Below are 17,659 nucleotides of genomic sequence, written 5' to 3' on the forward strand. Positions count from 1 at the left end.
TCGGTTAACTGGAACAACTTGGCTAAGTGCATGGTTAGTTCTAGAACAAATATCTTAGTACTAGAACTGGAATGTCAAATTGAGAGATTTGGAATGGTGAAGTGTGGGCATCTGTGATGCTGTGGTCCTCTGGAGGACCCCATGGCACTTCTGGCTTAAGATGTTGCCAATACTTCAACCTTGTCTTTTGCACTGCTGTGCTGGGCTGGGCTTCCTCACCAGTGAGTACCTGGATATTTGTGGAACTGCTTCCTCCAGATAGTTGTTTAACTGTCTATCACCATTCACCACAGGATGAGGCAGGGCTGCATAGTTGTTTGTGGGATTGCTTAGCTCATTCCTGGCCCCTGTACTACACCAGCAGTGCCTTGTAAAGACAAATCGTGTTGTGCTTTACATGGGCAGATACACAATTAAATGCATATTTTTATTGCATTATACATTTTTTATTGCATAATTTGTTTAGAGCAAATAAATACACTATTGAAACAGCAAAGCTTTTTGTGGACCATAATTCTTGTACAAAATGGCTTTGTAGTAAATTTCATATTTCTATAATGCATCTGTCAAAAGAACACATTCTTCATTTTCTATGTTTTTATCTTCACTTTAGTTAATTCTAGTGACCTTTTCATATGCTGATTTCTAAACATTGCTCTTTTTCTTACCTTAATCAGATTGAGAGGAGAAAAAGGTTATTTCTAATGAAAAATGATCTTGTACAGCTTTAGTATAAATGATTTTTACCTAAATCAGATGTGGATAAATGGCAAGTACACTAAATATTAGAGGAAGCCAATTTTGTGTGCTGAATAAAAATGCTGATGTTTGATTGAAATTATTTTGTCATGGCAATTATCCTTCTAAAACCTCATAATAAATATAACATGTTCAACTTGTTATTGTGGAAGTCGCAAGACTAATTTAACACTGTTGCATTCCCAGTGGGGAGTTGCGGTGAGAGATGCGGTTGTCACTCTATCTGAGCTACATTCCCTGAAAGCTTCCCATTAGCAATGTTGAGTTAGTCTTTTGATAACACAAATGTGTAAACACATCTAACAGTAGGGTGGCAGCAAGGAAAGACACTATGTCACTTACCTTCCACTGTCTATTGATGTACACCATGCTTTATTCCGTTCACAGGAGGAGAGAATGGAATTCAGATTGGGTATTTTTCAATTGCTTCTTCACACCTATCAAACTGAAATGGGGGAGGAAATACATTTTTCATTGAGATCTTACTCATCCCCTTAACTCTAGAGTATTCCTTTAAGGTCCCGCATACATTTTATAAAATACTTTTTTAAGTTCATTGTCACGTTCAGTAGAATATTGAATGTTGCGGACTGTAAAAATCATACATTTTGAAAATGGAGACAAACTCTTTTATGATGGCTGCAACTTGTTACTACGGACATTTCTTCTTTTTGCATAACTATCCTAAATCTAATAACGTGATCACTAAAAACACCCACGTACAAATATCCTTACTTTTACTCGCCTTTAGTGTGATCACTAAAAACGTCCACGTACAAATATACTCACTTACACCAGCTGCTTCCCTAGAATTAGTTCCAGCAATGCATCCTTCCTCATTGGCCTGGAAACCTAGTTAGAAGGAATTTTTTCTTCATATTTCACATTATTCTCTTTTGCTCCTGTACAGATATTTTCCTGGTATACATTAGATTAATTGATGTCCCCAGTTGTTCTTTCTCTGTACCCGTTGCATTTTCTGTAATTTGCCTGCCATTTTTCTCCTCTCGCCTATTTTTTTGCTGACCTGTAATATATGCCCTCTGTTCCTTAATTGGTCTTTGAACCTTCAAGTACATCATCCCTTTCTAGTGTGGTAACAGCATCTATCTGTGACCTTGAAGTTTTACTTTCACTGAACATTTCTTTGTTCTCCTATTAACGCGTTCTGTGATCTTCCCTTACTATTTGCACCTTCCGTAGTCCTTCATGCTGCCAATAACACTTCCTTGGTCTTTTGGCGAGACACCTTTGTTGCATTCTCTCCTATTTTCACTATCACTGACCTTCGAGTTTGTTCCATCTGCTCCACCTCCTCTTATACAATATATAAGCCTTCATATTTCTCATTCTCTTTAGCCCTGAAGAAGTCACTTTGGGCTCATAGAGTCAATAGAGTTTTACAGCACAGAAAGAGGTCGTTCAGCCCATTGTGTCTGCGCTAACCATCAAGCACCTAACTATTCTAATCCAGTTTTCTTGGTCCGTAGCCTGTCTGCTGAGGCATTTCAAGTGCTCATCTAAAACTGTTGTCAGGGTTCCTGCCTTTACCACTCTTTCAGGCAGTGAGTTCCAGACTCCCACCACTCTCTGGGTGAAAAAGGTTTCTCTCGCATCTCCTCTAAACCTCCTTCCCCTTACCTTAAATCTATGCCTCCTGGTTATTGACCTCTCCACTATGGGGAAAAGTACCTTCTTGTCCACCCTATCTACATCCCTCATAATTTTATAGACCTCAGTCCGGTGCCCCTCAGCCTTCTCTGCTTCAGGGAAAACAACCCCAGCCTATCCGGTCTCTCTTGATAGCTCTCTTGATCCAGCCTAGGCAACACCCTGGTCAATCTCCTCTGCACCCTCTCCAGTGCGCAATTTCTTTCTATAGTGTGGTGACCATAGATGCTGCCGAGACCTGAGTTTTTCCAGTATTTTCTGTTTTGATTTCTGCTACTGCTTTCTCTTTTTCCCATTTCCTCTCCACCCTGAATACATTGCAGCCAGGAATAGAAATGGTACAGCAGTTATCATGGGGGATTTTAATCTACATGTCGATTGGTTTAACCAGGTCAGTCAAGTCAACCTTGAGGAGGAGTTTATAGAATGTATCCGCGATAGTTTCCTAGAATAGTATGTAATGGAACCTACGTGGGAACAAGCGGTCCTAGATCTTGTCCTGTATAATGAGACAGGATTGATTCATGATCTCATAGTTAGGGATCCTCTCGGAAGGAGCGATCACAATATGGTGGAATTTAAAATACAGATGGAGGGTGAGAAGGTAAAATCAAATACTCGTGTTTTGTGCTTAAACAAAGGAGATTACAATGGGATGAGAGAAGAACTAGCTATGGTAGACTGGGAGCAAAGACTTTATGGTGGAACAGTTGAGGAACAGTGGAGAACCTTTCAAGCGATTTTTCACAGTGCTCAGCAAAGGTTTATACCAACAAAAAGGAAGGACGGTAGAAAGAGTGAAAATCGACCGTGGATATCTAAGGAAATAAGGGACAGTATCAAATTGAAGGGAAAAGCATACAAAGTGGCAAAGATTGGTGGGAGACTAGAGGACTGGGAAATCTTTAGGGGGCAACAGAAAGCTACTAAAAAAGCTATAAAGAAGAGTAAGATAGAGTTTGAGAGTAAACTTGCTCAGAATATAAAAACAGACAGTAAAAGATTTTACAAATATATAAAACAAAAAAGAGTGGCTAAGGTAAATATTGGTCTTTAGAGGATGAGAAGGGAGTTTTAATAATGGGAGATGAGGAAATGGCTGAGGAACTGAACAGGTTTTTTGGGTCGGTCTTCACAGTGGAAGATGCAAATAACATGCCAGTGACTGATAGAAATAAGGCTATGACAGGTGAGGTCCTTGAGAGGATTGTTATCACTAAGGATGTAGTGATGGGCAAGCTAACGGGGCTAAAGGTAGACAAGTCTCCTGGCCCTGATGGAATGCATCCCAGAGTGCTAAAAGAGATGGCTAGGGAAATTGCAGATGCACTAGTGATGATTTACCAAAATTCACTGGACTCTGGGATGGTCCCGGTGGATTGGAAATTAGCGAACATGACACCACTGTTTAAAAAAGGAGGTAGGCAGAGAGCAGGAAATTATAGGCCAGTGAGCTTAACTTCGGTAGTAGGAAAGATGCTGAAATCTATCATCAAGGAAGAAATAACGAGGCATCTGGATAGAAATTGTCCAATTGGGCAGACGCAGCATGGGTTTATAAAGGGCAGGTCATGCCTGACTAATTTAGTGGAATTTTTTGAGGACATTACCAGTGCAGTAGATAACGGGGAGCCAATGGATGTGGTATATCTGGATTTCCAGAAAGCCTTTGACAAGGTGGTCACAAGGCACCTCACACAAAAGGTTGCTGCATAAGATAAAGATGCATGGCATTAAGGGTAAAGTAGTAGCATGGATAGAGGATTGGTTAATTAATAAAAAGCAAAGAGTGGGGATTAATGGGTGTTTCTCTGGTTGACAATCAGTAGCTAGTGGTGTCCCTCGGGGATCCGTGTTGGGCCCACAATTGCTCACAATTTACATAGATGATTTGGAGTCGAGGACCAAGGGCAATGTGTCCAGGTTTGCAGGTGACACTAAGATGAGTGGTAAAGCGAAAAGTGCAGAGCATACTGGAAATCTGCAGAGGGATTTGGATCGGTTAAAAGAATGGGCTAGGGTCTGGCAGATGGAATACAATGTTGACAAATGTGAGGTTATCCATTTTAGTAGGAATAACAGCAAACGGGATTATTATTTAAACGATAAAATATTAAAGCATGCTGCTGTGCAGAGAGACCTGCGTGTGCTAGTGCATGAGTCACAGAAAGTTGGTTTACAGGTGCAACAGGTGATTAAGGCGGCAAATGGAATTTTGTCCTTCATTGTTAGAGGGCTGGAGTTTAAGACTAGGGAGGTTATGCTGCAATTGTATAAGGTGTTAGTGAGGCCACACGTGGAGTATTGTGTTCAGTTTTGGTCTCCTTACTTGAGAAAGGACGTACTGGAACTGGAGAGTGTACAGAGGAGATTCACTAGGTTAATCCCAGAGCTGAAGGGGTTGGATTAAGAGGAGAGGTTGAGTAGGCTGGGACTGTACTCATTGGAATTTAGAAGGATGAGGGGGGATCTTACAGAAACATTTAAAATTATGAAGGGAATAGATAGGATAGATGCGGGCAGGTTGTTTCCACTGGCGGGTGAAAGCAGAACTCGGGGACATAGCCTCAAAATAAGGGTAAGTAGATTTAGGACTGAGTTTAGGAGGAACTTCTTCACCCAAAGGGTTGTGAATCTTTGGAATTCATTGCCCAGTGAAGCAGGAGAGGCTCCTTCATTAAATGTTTTTAAGATAAAGATAGATAGTTTTTTGAAGAATAAAGGGATTAAGGGTTCTGGTGTTCGGGCCGGAAAGTGGAGCTGAGTCCACAAAAGATCAGCCACGATCTCATTGAATGGCGGAGCAGACTTGAGGGGCCAGATGGCCTACTCCTGCTCCTAGTTCTTATGTTCTTATGTTATGTTCTTATGAATGTTAGTAGCCCGTTCCTTCCAAATTTGAGCCAGTTCCCTCTATTGCCTCTACTTCAAAATCTCATTTTGGTTTGTTGAGCTTGCAACCCACCAGCCTTAATTGCCACATTCTCTGTGCATTCATGCACATGTACTCTAAACCCACCTTAATTTGGCCTTGCATTTCCCTGTCTGATCCTTCCTATTTCTGAACTGCTTTTATTCTCATATTGTTTGTCTTTGCCAGTTCTCTGTGCACCTTGCAGCCCCTCTTTTCTGTTTCATCCTGGTGGCCCCTGCCAAAGTAGTTCAATCTCTCCTTGCAGATCTCGTTAGTTGTGCCATCACAACATTGGCCTTAGACCTGTTGCAGTGCAACTTATTCAACTTGTACAGATCTCATCTGCTCGGAACTGGTCCCAATGCCCAGGAATCTGAAGTCCTCTTACTACAGTATTCCTCCAGTTGCGTGTTTAAGTTGTCTTACCTTGGAACTATACCCAGCAACATATAGAAAATGAAATTAAATGAAAATCGCTTATTGTCGCAAGTAGGCTTCAATGAAGTTACTGTGAAAAGCCCCTAGTCGTCACATTCCGGCATCTGTTCGGGGAGGCTGGTATGGGAATTGAGCCGTGTTCCTGGCCTGCCTGGGTCTGCTTTAAAAGCCAGCGATTTAGCCCAGTGTGCTAACCAGCCCCAATAGCATTTAGGTAATCCAGGTTTGCTATCTTTGAGATAAGACACTAAGGTAGGAGCAGAATTAGGCTCACATTGACAGATGCAGGAATGCATCTTGACTTTTCTCTGTTTATCAAATCTGCTATACCTCCTGAATTTCTATGCTTTGCTGTGCTTCACCCCTATTACAGTACCCAGACCTCAATGTATATTATGAAACCAGATGAGATCTTGACAATTTTTGAATTTTTAAACTGAGTGAAAGATACTTTGCTCGAGGAGTGATTCCACCATTGGGTGGCACGATTGCACAGTGGGTAGCACTGTGGTTTCACAGCGGCAGGGTCTCCGGTTTGCTTCACAGCTTGGGTCACTTTGCGGAGTCTGCACGTTCTCCCCGTGCCTGTGTGGGTTTCCTCCGGGTGCTCCGGTTTCGCTTGGGTCACTTTGCGGAGTCTGCACGTTCTCCCCGTGTCTGTGTGGGTTTCCTCCGGGTGCTCCGGTTTCCTCCCACAAATCCCGAAAGACGTGCTGTTAGGTGAATTGGACATTCTGAATTCTCCCTCCGTGTACCCGAACAGGTGCCGGAATGTGATGACTGGGGGCTTTTCACAGTAACTTCATTGCAGTGTTAATGTAAGATATATTTTTAAGATTATAGGGATCTTTTATATTAAAACAAGCTTTATTATTAACACAAGATTAACCTCATTAACATCCAAGGAAAAGACAAAATGTTCTTTTGAAAAATAAAGACCTTTGCGCTAGCTTTCGTTTTAAAAATAAATTTGGAGTACCCAATTCATTTTTTTCAATTAAGGGGCAATTTAGTGTGGCCAATCAACCTACTCTGCACATCATTGGGTTGTGGGGGCATAGAAATGACAGGGAACAGAATTCGGCTGTCCCATAATTTTCCTTAAGTCTGCCTGTTGTCAGACTGTTAAGCAAGCCAATCCATTTAGCTGATAAACCCAACTCTCACCAAGTTCTGCATCAGCCTGTTAAACATGTGAATTGGGCTGGGAATGCCTTTAATATATTGAAATTATTTAACTATACAAACTATGTAATGTCAACTTTCATTGCTCTTAGGTGAAAGATGTAGAGATCCATTTGCCATTGTGACTGGATCAAATAACCAGTCCTGTCATCTTCTATACTCGTTCTTGTATATTCTAAAAAATATCAATTCAAATCACATTGAGACTTCTTAAACCAGTGAATGGAAAGCATTAAAGTGTTCATATTTTATAATTATGTTAATTAGTGAACTTTCCAACTTCTAATTTCGTAAATTGTTAGTTGCTGCATGTTAAATTCAGTTATGTTATTAGTATTTTTCACTTGGGATGCACAGATTTTTGAAAACGGAGTGAAAAACTACATTATTTTTAAGAACTGCTGCTGGTGGAAACAGTGAGATTAGGGAAAACAAATTCAAATTAGTTGAACTACTGATGGCATTATACCGTTAATAGGAAAGTGGTGGGGAGAATATTTATTGAATCCTGATCTGGGAGAAACCAGAGCGGGCGGGTGGAGGGAAGGCCACCGGGGGAATTTTGCACCACCACCACTATCTGCAAACCCATTTCAGTATTTTCTGTAACGATTTATATACTTAACTATTGTATTGCATACTTCCTAAGCAAACAATTTTATTGTGATTTTGTATGTAAATTTAGATTAATTATTTAATATGCATTTTGCAATCACTATAGCAAAAAAAATAAAAATGCATGGGTACAAGGAAAGGGCTAGGGAATGGGATGAGCTGATTTGCTCTTAGAAAGTGCTGGTATAGGCATGATGAGCCAAATCGCCTTTCGTATCAGTCTGTGATTCTACTGTGAATGAATCATTCGGAATACTTTTTGAAAATGTTATTACTTTTTAAGTGACTGGAAATTTCTAATGTTAAACAAGGAAGTTAAATACAACATATATTTGTCTGCTGAATAATCTTTCAATTGGAGATTAACCAGATGTACGTTGGTGTGTATTTTTAATAATTAATCATTTCCATCATTCTCTCTCACCCTATTTTGAGAACTTTATTTACGTCAATATCTTCATCATAATTACTACCTGTGTTTTGTAAATGGTTGGAAAATAAACATAAACAATCACATTGATAGCTATGAGATTAATGGTGAAAAGACTTGCAGTGATGGAGGAAAATGCAGAAAAAAAGCTACCTTTTCAAGAATGAATCATAAAATACAAAACCAGTGCTGGCAGAATGAGGATGGCCAATTTCTTCCCCCATCCCTCTACTTAAATATCACAAATCCATCAAAAAGTGAAAGTCTGGTCCATTCCTCAATTCTGCCAGACTCCAGGGTGATCCTTGACAGCGCTTTAACCATGAACAATTTGAGAAAGTGTACTAAATGTTTTCTTAATCCTAATTTGAGTTTCATTTCTAAAATTTTCAAAGAAGATAGATTCTAATTACTAATTGTTTTACTGATGGTTAGAAAGTATAAACATTCTAGTTACTGCATTATTGGGGAGGCAGTGGCGTAGTGGGACTGTCGTTCGACTAGTAATCCAGAGTACTAGAGTCATGCTCTGGGGACCCGGGTTTGAATCTCGGCGTGGCAGATGGTGAAATTTGAATTCAATAAAATCTTGAATTAAAAGGTCACCATGAAACCATTGTCGATTGTCAGAAAAACCCATCTGCTTCACTCATGTCCTTTAGGGAAGGAAATCTTTCGTCCTTACCTGGGCTGGCCTGCATGCCAGACCCAGGGCAATGTAGTTGACTCTTAAATGCCCCCAGGGTGGGCAATAAATGCTGACCCATCCAGCGATGCCCACATCCCATGAACGAATAGAAAAAAAAATTATGATTTTCCTTGATATGACGGTGATTACATTTTGGCTGTACAGTGGGGTTGTTAAAGGTGTATAAAACCGCAAGTTTTTTTCTATAACTAACTTTTGTGACATGCATGGAGGGTCAGAGAGTGAGACAGACAATGTCTTTTTTCATCCTAATTTGACTGGTTTAATTAAAATGTAAATTTTACAGATTGAATGTATTCTATTTCAAATATTTTCCCCCCAAATTACTAGGTGCTTGCTACCCATGTCCAGAGGCTGTAGAAATAAAATGCAATTGCAGTGCATCTGTTCTGGTTGTACCTTGTGGCAGAGAACGCACTACTAAACCTCCAAGATGTAAAGAGCTATGCAGGTCAGTGGATAATATATATTATGTTTGAGTTAACTGGTCAAGATATGTTTGCATTTCTTATTATTTTACGATCTCTGGACATTTTTTATTGCCTATACATTTGGTCCTGACACTCATGAAAAAAGTGTTATATTTTGCAATGCCTATACACCTTTATACCGAGCATGCATACAAAAATATTGTGCCACAGTAGTAGACCAGTGCTTGGTTTTGAGGAGTCATGAAGATTCTGTTTGCCTTTCGGATATCCATGGTCTGCTGCATGAGAATGTAATCTTAACTGTAAGTTTCCAGTCAAGGAATTGCTGTGCTGTTGCAGATGCTTCTTCTGCATAGAGTGGAACAGAGTGTAATGGTATTTTATTTTGCTTCTAAACACTCCATAGGAGGATAACATGGCTGGAATTGGTTATTTAAGATGAAGTGCAGCTTGAGATCTCCTGCTACTCGATTGCGTAAAAGGCATGCTTGAGGCGCAGTCTGCTGCTCTTCTTCCACCATTTTTCAGTAGAATTGATCAGCATAACTGATTAAACTATTATAAGGTGGTTTTGGCAATCAGAATGTCAAGAGTTCAAATTGAAAGATGGCTACTGTGGAGTATAAACATTGACATAAACCAGTTAGTCCGAATGCAGTAGCACGGTTCGATTCCCGTACCAGCCTCCCCGGACAGGCGCCGGAATGTGGCGACTAGGGGCTTTTCACAGTAACTTCATTGAAGCCTACTCGTGACAATAAGCGATTTTCATTTCATTCAATAATAATAAAAAAAATCTTTTAAAAAACTTAAAATTTAAAAAAACAACTTGAGACCACACCAAGAACTGCCATTTGCCTTCTTATTTCTTACACTTTGCTTCGTGATTCTGTCTTATCTCAAGCGTCTGCCATTCATTTTCCCTTTTGCTTCCATAGTTGTCTCTCTCAAGCTTGACTTGGTGTGGACTTGTTTATAAATGCCTTCATAAGTGTTATAACCCGACTGGAAGCCATGGGGCCTGCAACATTGGAGTACCTGTGGCCTCACCTGAATATGATCTCCCCGGATGAGGGAAGGGGTGGAGCTACACCCTTAAGTCAGGGGTCCCATGGAAAATAAATACCCCGCATGGGAGACCCTTTGGGGAGTAGGAGTTGTATTATATAGGGAAAATAAATATTGAGTTTTCTTACAGTCGTCACTTCCATGTGGTCACTCGCCTGAAACTTTGCAATAAGCTAGTTTCTTGATTGCTGACTTATTCTTCTATAATGCCCTTAAAGATAGTATATAGCCATAGGCTAGTGGTTCCATATCTGAAAAAAAAAACGAAAATCGCTTATTGTCACGAGTAGGCTTCAATGAAGTTACTGTGAAAAGCCCCTAGTCGCCATATTCCGGCGCCTGTCTGGGGAGGCTGGTACGGGAATCTGTCGTGCACTAATGAAGCAACTGTTCTCCCAGACAAAAAGAAATTTGAAAAGGTGGGATAACCATTTCCAAAATCTTTGAGACAGGCAATGAGCTGTTAGTAATGAGGCTATCTTTCAGTTTCCTTTGTGTGCCATCAGCGATGCTGAAAAGACCAGTGGTTTCTATAAAATGGGAATGCCACCTAGTTTTCAAATTATTTTGGCTGAGATAAAGCTGGTTGTGAACGTGTAGCCTCAATTAACTCTCCGTTTCCGTGGTGCTTGAGTAGATATCCCAGTAGTCCAAAGATGCTTTAATTGTCAAACTCTGCAAGGGAATTGAACTTTTAAAAAAATATCTGATAACCACCAGGGAATTGCTTGTCATTGTTGTGAAGATCCTTGCAAGAGTGACGCTCAATTGCTGTATTCAACACACTGCTGAAACAGTTTTTAAAAAATACATTTATTGAAAATTCTTCATTATAAACAAAATAAGACAAAACAATGAATTCAATTTACCAAGACAAATAACACGGCAAGCAAAAGCACTGATTAACCCCACCCCCCCAAAAAAAACTAAATGTAACCCTTTAGCAACTGATGGTGACTAGCTCTTTAAAAAAGGAAATGAATGGCTGCCATCATAGGCAGCACCCTTCTACTGACCCCCTACTTGACCGAAAGAGAAAATGCTGGAAAATCTCAGCAGGTCTGGCAGCATCTGTAGGGAGGGAAAAGAGCTAATGTTTCGAGTCCAATGACTTTGTCAAAGCCCTACTTGACCATCTCCAAATGGAAGAAAGGCATGAGGTCACACTGAAAATGGCAACCAGTGGACATGGCTCCAGATCGATATTAAGTTGAAGAAACAGATCCAAAAGCTTACTAACTTGGGTCAAGACCAGAACAGAGTGTAGTTAGCTGGCCCCTGAGAACACTGCTCTCACTGTTCCTCCACCCCAATAAGAATCCACTCATCCTCTCCTTGGCCAGGTGCAGCCGTGTGCACCATCATGAATTAGATCAGACTAAGCCGACCACAAAAGGACATGGATTTGATCCCTTGAAGAGGAGAGCTTCCCTCCATACCTCATCATCCATAATCGGACCCAATTCACCATCTCATTTCGTCTATACATCATTCAATGTAGCCGACACTGCTGATAGGACCAGGCACGAAATAGTCCTCCCACCAGACTCGGTCAAAGACAAAATTTGCTTCAAGGGCGAGGAGGGTGGTGCCAAGGGGAAAGAGGGAAACAGCTTGCCAAAAAATTCATTTTTTCCAAATAAGGGGCAATTTAGTGTGGCCAATCCACCTAGCCTGCACATTTTTGGGTTGTGGGCGCGAAACCCACGCAAACACGGGGAGAATGTGCAAACTCCACACAGACAGTGACCTAGAGCCAGGATCAAACCTGGGACCTCAGCGCTGTGAGGCTGCAGGGCTAACCCACTGCGTCACCGTGCTGCCCTGCGAAGTATCTGAAATGACCTAAACGTCGAGTCCAGACCTGCTGGCAAAGAAGTGGTTATTGCAGATGGGGCCAACAAAGATATGGAACTAAGTTTAAAATGCTGTCTGAACTGCTTCCAGATTCTAAGAGTGGACACCACTACCGAATTCAAGGATAATTTGGCCAGAGAGAACAGCACCAATACGGTTACTAATGCACCAAGGCTAAAACCCATTTGCCCCCATGTGGAACCTGGATCACTGAACCATTCCAGTACCTTCTGATTATTGGCTGCCTAATAGTAAAATAATAAATTAGGTAAAGCCAAGCATCTTGATTGCCTATCTCTCTGGAGGAACGCTCTTTGGATCCTTGGGGTCTTACCTGCCCAAATGAATAAGGACACTAATTTATTAATTTAATAATTAATTTATTAATAAAGAGGGACTTGGGGAGACATTGAAAAAAGAAATCTTGGAGAACATTCATCTTAATAGTCCGGTCCTTACCCACCAAGGGCAGAGGGAGGTTATTCCACTTCTGTAAATCAGATTTGATCCCATTCACGAGACTAGTATAATTTAATTTATGAAGCAAGGCTCAATCGTGGACCACCCGGATTCCGAGATAACGAAAGCTAGATATGGCAAGGCAAAAAGGCAACATCCCTAGTTAGGCTCCTCTCCCTGTGGATTAAGTAGGAAGTATTTGCTCTTATCCAAGTTCAACTCATACCCGGAGAAGGAACCAAAGCTCCCAAACAGCTTCATTATTTCATCCATTGTGGATACTCGGTCTGTAATATAAAGACCCCCCCCCCCCACCCTTCCGATTTATGCTCCTCCACCTACTGGAAGATCTCAGTGCTATGGCAAGTGGTTCTATTGCCAGAGCAAACCGGTCCGGAGACAATAGACATCCCTGCCTCATGTCCCTAGTCAGTAGAAAATAGTCAGAGTTTAAAGCATTAGTATGGACACGAGCAATAGGGGCCCTTTACAATAAACAAATCCAGGATAGAAACTTTTGTCAAAATCCAAAGCTCCCAAGAATCTCCGAGGTATGCCCACTGCACCCTATCAAGCACCTTTTCAGCGTCTAAGGAAACAATCCCCTCCGGTTCGGGCACCGAAGTGGGAGGCAGGGCTCCAACCGCAGTGGCAGCACTTTTGCAGATAACTTGGTGTACGCATTTAAACGTGAAATGGGTCGATACAACCCACATTCTGTAGGGTCCATCTTTCTCAAGGATCAAGGAAATAGAGGCCTGTGCTGTAATGGACAAACCCTAGGAGTCGCTGAACATGTCTAAAATTAGAGGTACTAATTGTTCCGCAAACTTATAAAATTCAATGGGGAAGCCATTGGGCTGAGAGCTTTACCCGTCTGCATGTCATAATTTCTTCTGGGTCCAACGGGGATTCCAACTTTTCCCGCTCCTCCCTCCCTACCACTGGGGTGGATAACCATCCAAAATATCAGTCATGGCTGAACTCTCCGTTGGGTGCTCCGATCTATAGAGATTCCAGTTTAAAATGTTTCAAAAGCTGCATTGACCTGAGGTGGTGCGGAAACCAGGATGCCACTGTAATCCCATACCTGCGCAATCTCCTGGGAAGTTGTCTGCCGTCTCAGCTGGTGAGCTAAAAGGCAACTGGCCTTCTCCCTTGGTTCATAAAATACAACCCTCGAATATCGCAGCTGGCCCACCTCCTTATCCGTTGATGCTAATTCAAATTATATCTGCAGATTTTTCCTACTTGCCAACAATTCCGGTTTGGGGCACGTGAGTACTGATAGTCCACCTCAAGGATGAAGTGCACCAGCCTCTGGGGCTCTGCCCTCGCTAGCTTTACTGAAAAAGTTTAGAAAGGAAAGAGGTATAGAAGAGAGATCACTCCATGGAAAGAGAAAACTGTAAAATTGGCATGAAGTTCACGACTGCTCATTCTGGACCCAATGTGAAACTGAATTTTACCCTCTATTTCTTCTGATTTACTCTGAACAATGTAAACATATAAACTGACATAGTAAATCTGATTCCATGATGTGCTTGTTCTCAAGTTCAGAAAGCAGCGACAAATTATAATTAAGTAGATAGAAGAAGTAGTGCCAATGTTTATGTATTTTTTCCAAAAGTATCAGTTCCTTACTCCTGATCTCTCTTGACCTAAATTTACATGTAGCTGTCAATTTAGCAACAAACATCCTTTTAGTCATAGCTATGGGAAAGCAGAAATGTATACACTTAGACTTTGTAACCTTAATGGTGCCGCTTCAGATGGGGTTTGCAAGACATTATTATATCAGCCAAGGTTCATTTAATAGTATTAAATATCATGTCATATCATGCAATCATAGAATGTTTGCAGCACAGAAGGAAGCCATTTATCCTTTTGTGTCTGTACCAGCACTCTGCAAGAGCAATTCCCCTAGTCCTATTCTTCTGGCTTTTGCTCTTGGCTCTGCAAATTTTACTCTTCAGATAATGATACGACTCTTTTTAAAGCTATGATTGAATCTGGATCCATCACACTGTTAGGCAGTTCCTCCCAGATCCTAACCACTCACTGCATAAAACGTTACTTCTGATCTTTTTGCAATCACAAATCAGTGGCCTCTGGTTCTCAATTCTTCCAACAATGAGAAATCCCCCCCTCCCCATCTACCTTGTCCTCTTGATTTTGAACTTCAATCAAATCTCCTCTCCACCTTCTCCCCAGAATAACTGCATCTTTCAACTCCTACTACACAAAATCAATCCGTTGTATTTTCTAAATACCTATGTGTTTTTTGATTCCAGCAAATCTATTTAAATTTTCTAAGTTTAAAAAAAATAATTTCTCTCTAGGAAACCACCCACATGTCATCACCCAAGCAGAGAGAAACACAGATGCCACTTTGATTGTTGTCCTCCATGCAAGCAACCCTGCCAGAATGTACTAGCTAAGTGCGTCCACCTTTGTCCTGCAACATGTCATGATGAAGTACTTGTCAAGCAAGCAAATTCAGTAAGAATTTTTAGTCTTCAGTACAGAGCTAAACTTGAAATTAACGTTCCTTGAGCTTATTAGTCTGGATACAGACAATGCAGCATCTGGCAAATTATCTGCAATTCTAATTAGAGTATTGACTCCTTATCGGTGGGCCCCGATCGCGGGCCAGGCCACCGTGGCCCCCCCGAGGACCCCGCTAGATGGCTGACAAGCCAGGTCCTGCCAGGATGGACCATGTCCATTTCATGGCGGCAGCACTGGCCAGGAACGCTCGGCCCATCGGGGCCCAGAGAATTGCTGGGGGGGCCGTCAGCGCAATCCCGGCCCAGCTTTTTAAAAAAAAACTGTAGATGATGGATGGAAGTAGGATATTTGAAACAAAAGCAACAATGTTTTTACTAAGGGGGTAAAATTTTATCTTTCCATCAAGAAAAGTTACTACTTGCATTTTTTTCCAGCATTGAATCAGGTTCTGTTTTCAAGTTCGCATAAATCTTGATTGTTTTGGAACTGTAACTTGCAGATTATTACTATACGGTACAATTTCAAATTCAAAGGATGAGAATTCTGCAGCTAGTAAACTGCCTCCCAACTTACCAAAGCCTCTACAAGGCTCAGGTCAGGAGTGTAATGGATCGCTCTCCACTTGCCTCGATGAGTGCAGCTCCATCGGCACCTTAAGAAGGTGGACATGATCCAGGACTTGGAACTATTTTGCTGTTCCTTTTGTGTTGTTGGGTCACAAACCTGCAACTGCTGAACAGCATTGTGGTTGTACTTGCATCACATGACCTGCAGCGGTTCAAAAAGGCAGCTCACCACCACCTTCTCAAGACAAATTAGGGGTGGGCAATAAATGCTGGTCTAGTCAGTGACATTCACGCCCAGAAAGAATAAATGGAAACAAATTCAATGTGGAAAAGGATTCTGAAAATTGAAATGAAATTATGCAGGCTAAGATATCTTATATCAAAATATCTTGATTAGCTTTAAACATTCTTGGGTAAAGTTTACTTGAAAACAAATTATAATTTAGGTTAATATGTTTCTAAGGATTTCATTTATCACTCCTATATCTCTTATCCTCTTAGCATCAACCTACAGGTCCATGGGAGCAACGTTCTGAGCCGACTTTCATTCGAACTGCAGTGCCCTGCCCACCTTGTATGATTCCTATTCCTGTGTAAGTACTGATGTATGACTTTTAACTCAGTCTTGAAATATTTCTGTAGGTAATTCTGGATGTTAATTGACAGTATGCAGCTCGTTTCCCTGTTGCCCACCATTTCTTATAATTTCTCTAATCCAAAAACATTTCCGTTTCAAACACAATGCTGATTTTAGTTCATCATAGTATTCTTTCCATTATTTGAGAATTATACTACAAGTTGGGCTTTTAGAATATTATTTTTTCAAATTAAAATTTAAAAAGGCTCATTCATGCACAGGAATTGCTTTCATTATTTGCATTTTCATCGTTTCTTCCTTTTGGAGCATATGCCGGTTTTTTTTAGAGAAATACAGCACAGAACAGGCCCTTCGGCCCACGATGTTGCGCCGAACTTTTGTCCTAGGTTAATCATAGAATTTTGGACAATTTTTCATGGCCAATCCACCCAACCTGCACATCTTTGGACTTCCACTTTGTTATGGTTGCTGGCACTGTTATTATTGAAAACTTATTTGGCCAAAATGTTGCATGCACAACTATTTACCACAACAGCTGGGACCAGTTTAGCTTAGTCGGCTGGACAGCTGTGTTTTTTGATGCAGAATGAGGCCAACAGTGTGAGTTCAATTCCCAACCAGGCTGAGATTATTCGTGAAGACCTTGCCCCTTGCTTGAGGTGAGGTGGCCCTCAGGCTAAATCACCACCAGTCAACTCTCCCCCTCAGGGGAAAGCAGCCTATGGTAATTTGGGACTATGGTGACTACATTATATTACCACAACAACGTGCATTTATTTAATATCTTTTAAGGTAGAAGAGAGGGAATAGGCATTGCACCATGGGTGAGGAGGAGGCAGCCATGTCTAAAAGCTGGACTTTAATGAGATTTTCAAATCTGGAAAAGAGACGAGGAACTGGGTTGGCTGAGAGAGAACGCAATGGATCAGCAAAGATGGAGTTAATCTTTTAATAGCACTTGGTGTGCGACCGGTTTTGTTTACGTTAATTGGGAGTTTTCGGAGGTTGGAAGATCAGTGAGAGGGACTTCCGAGGTAATGAGTCGCAAGGTGAGTATAACTTTCAGCAGCAAAGAAGCTGAAGGAGTGCCAGTTTGAATTTAAGAGGTGGAAATAAATGGTTTGCAGATGGAAAACTGGAGGCAATTAAAGAAACCTAGAGAGAGAGGGAGAAAGATGGGGAGGCATGGGATATGAATTTTAAGTTTAAACATATTGGCTACTTGGATCAGCAGGACAGTGGAAAGTGGGACTTGATTAAGATATGTACAACAGACCTTTCAAGCTGAGGTTTGTGGAGAGTGAAGGAGGTTTGCAAGAACAAAATTGGAGTAACGCCCTGGAGCGAATAATCTATGCTTTTATTTTGTTTTTGCTTAGTTATTTCTGACCCTTTAAATAATTAGAAGGACGGTGATTGAATGAGCATTTGTGTTAATTTCATCCATG

At 41.1% G+C, this 17,659-nt stretch overlaps 1 protein-coding gene across 2 annotated transcripts in view; it reads left to right on the forward strand.

Annotated features, from left to right (window-relative positions):
* Positions 1-17,659, forward strand: part of nfxl1 (nuclear transcription factor, X-box binding-like 1) — a 191,557-nt gene that overhangs the window by 56,313 nt on the left and 117,585 nt on the right. For both annotated transcript variants that reach the window (XR_005459994.1, XM_038791249.1), the window contains exons 12-14: positions 9,052-9,172; positions 14,879-15,038; positions 16,115-16,206. Coding sequence is in view for 1 of the 2 variants with exons in the window: in XM_038791249.1 (XP_038647177.1) it covers positions 9,052-9,172; positions 14,879-15,038; positions 16,115-16,206 (373 nt within the window). In the remaining variant the exon portion in view is untranslated. The remainder of the gene's footprint in view (positions 1-9,051; positions 9,173-14,878; positions 15,039-16,114; positions 16,207-17,659) is intronic.

Source organism: Scyliorhinus canicula, chromosome 3 (assembly GCF_902713615.1).
Source record: "Scyliorhinus canicula chromosome 3, sScyCan1.1, whole genome shotgun sequence".
Classification (NCBI taxonomy): domain Eukaryota; kingdom Metazoa; phylum Chordata; class Chondrichthyes; order Carcharhiniformes; family Scyliorhinidae; genus Scyliorhinus; species Scyliorhinus canicula.